This window comes from Pinus tabuliformis, chromosome 5_2 (assembly GCF_031772625.1).
Source record: "Pinus tabuliformis cultivar Carrire ecotype Pingquan chromosome 5_2, CPIR1, whole genome shotgun sequence".
Lineage (NCBI taxonomy): Eukaryota > Viridiplantae > Streptophyta > Pinopsida > Pinales > Pinaceae > Pinus > Pinus tabuliformis.
In genome coordinates, this window is record NC_142306.1 from 415,485,266 (window position 1) to 415,486,969 (window position 1,704).

The 1,704-nt window shown below is 42.5% G+C and overlaps 1 protein-coding gene across 1 annotated transcript; it reads left to right on the plus strand.

Annotated features, from left to right (window-relative positions):
• The first annotated feature begins 453 nt into the window (after window positions 1-453).
• Window positions 454-1,503, plus strand: LOC149159299 (uncharacterized). The gene has a single exon (XM_089434257.1). It carries the CDS (start codon window positions 454-456, stop codon window positions 1,501-1,503), a length of 1,050 nt encoding a protein of 349 aa, XP_089290383.1.
• The last annotated feature ends 201 nt before the right edge of the window (window positions 1,504-1,704 follow it).

Consider the following 1,704-nt stretch of genomic DNA (forward strand, 5'->3'; position numbering starts at 1 on the left):
CTATGCAAATCAAGTTGGCTCTGCCTGAATGAGATCTTTCAAAAGTTTCAGTCAGCTTCGGGCTTGGTCATAAACAGGAACAAATCCATGTTGTATCACAATGAGTCTAATCAGGAGTTAGCTCAATGGATTGCTGCACTGTTTGGCATTAATCTGGCATCAATTAAGGGAGGCTTTAAATATTTGGGTTTCTTTCTGAAAGCAAAAGGAAACCGCAAACAGGACTGGCTATGGCTGATTGATCGTTTCTATAATAAAATATCAAGATGGGAGATGCGTTTCCTATCTCTAGGGGGCAGATTTATCTTGGTTTAGACTGTTCTATCTCAACTTGCGGTCTATTGGGCCCATCTTTATTTTCTTCATGCTTCTATTATTAGCAAAATGGTCTCTTTAGCTGCTAATTTTCTATGGGGAGGAAGATCTTTTCATTCCAAGTTCCATTTAGTTAAGATGGACTCCATCTCAAGACCGAAGAAGGTGGGTGGGTGGGGCCTTTTGCATATGAGGTCTTTTGGCAAGGCCCTCCTTTGCAAATCCCTCCATAGAGGCATCTATGGTGAGGGCAAGTGGAGCAATATTATCAACCAAAAATATCTGAAAGGCAGGAGCTTGGTGTATTGGTTCAGAAGGAAAACTCTGGGCACTAAAAGGGGGTCTGCCATCTGGCAAAGCTTCAGAAAGATTCAGTTTTTCTTCTTGGGATTTTTAAGATGGCGAATCTTTACTGGCTCTAGCATCTATTTTGGTATTGATCCAACTGTGTATGGTCTGGAATCACTGCTTCCCCCCGAACTGATTTTCTTTTTCCACTCAAAAGGTCTCTTTACGTGGAACAAACTGATTAAATCTTGGTCCTCATCTTCTCCAATATGGAAGGACGGAGATGATTTATGTCTGCCTCTTTCTCTTTGTCCCATTTGGTGTTCCGCTGTTAATAATCTTGCAGGTAAAGGTATCAAGCAATCAGGTACAAAAGATGCGCTGGTATGGTCTATGCAGAATTCTACTCAGCCTGTTCGTGTCAAGGATCTATATGCTGCTTGTTCTACTGGCCTTTCACCGCTCCCCGCTCCCATCTTTCCTCCCAAATTTTGGAAAGCGTCGTGTCCACTCAAGATGATTTTATTTTCATGGTTGATCTTTTCTAACAGGAACCTCACATGGGAGGTCCTTCAAAGGAAGGGATGGATGGGTCCGGGCAGATGTCCAATGTGTTGTCTGGCGGCCGAAACAAATGCTCACATGTTCTTTCAGTGTGCTGCATCGTCTCAAATCTGGTATGATCTGTCATTATCTCATGGTTTTCCTCACCGGGTTTTCTCATCTGTACAGGAGGGCTTCAAATGGTGGAGTGAACAGCGCCCAGCATGGCGATCGTTATTCATCCTTACATGCTGGTTTTTGTGGAAATGGAGGAATGCTCGCATCTTTCAAGAGTCCAAGACGCCCCTTGCCACTGTCCTGGTTCATATTTCTGCTTTGCTCGAACCTGCTGGTTAACCTCCAGTCATGGTTTTAGTCTATTTTTCCTTTCTCGTTTCCTTCTCGGTTTATGTGGATCCTTTTTCTCTTGTGATCTTCCTCTCTATTTTTGGATGATTTTTAAATAATGTCTCTAAATGATGATATATCTGTAAGCTATCTGGTCAGTCATTTTTTGTAAGAGTCCAGAACAATTTGCAGTATCAGTCCTATCTGTCT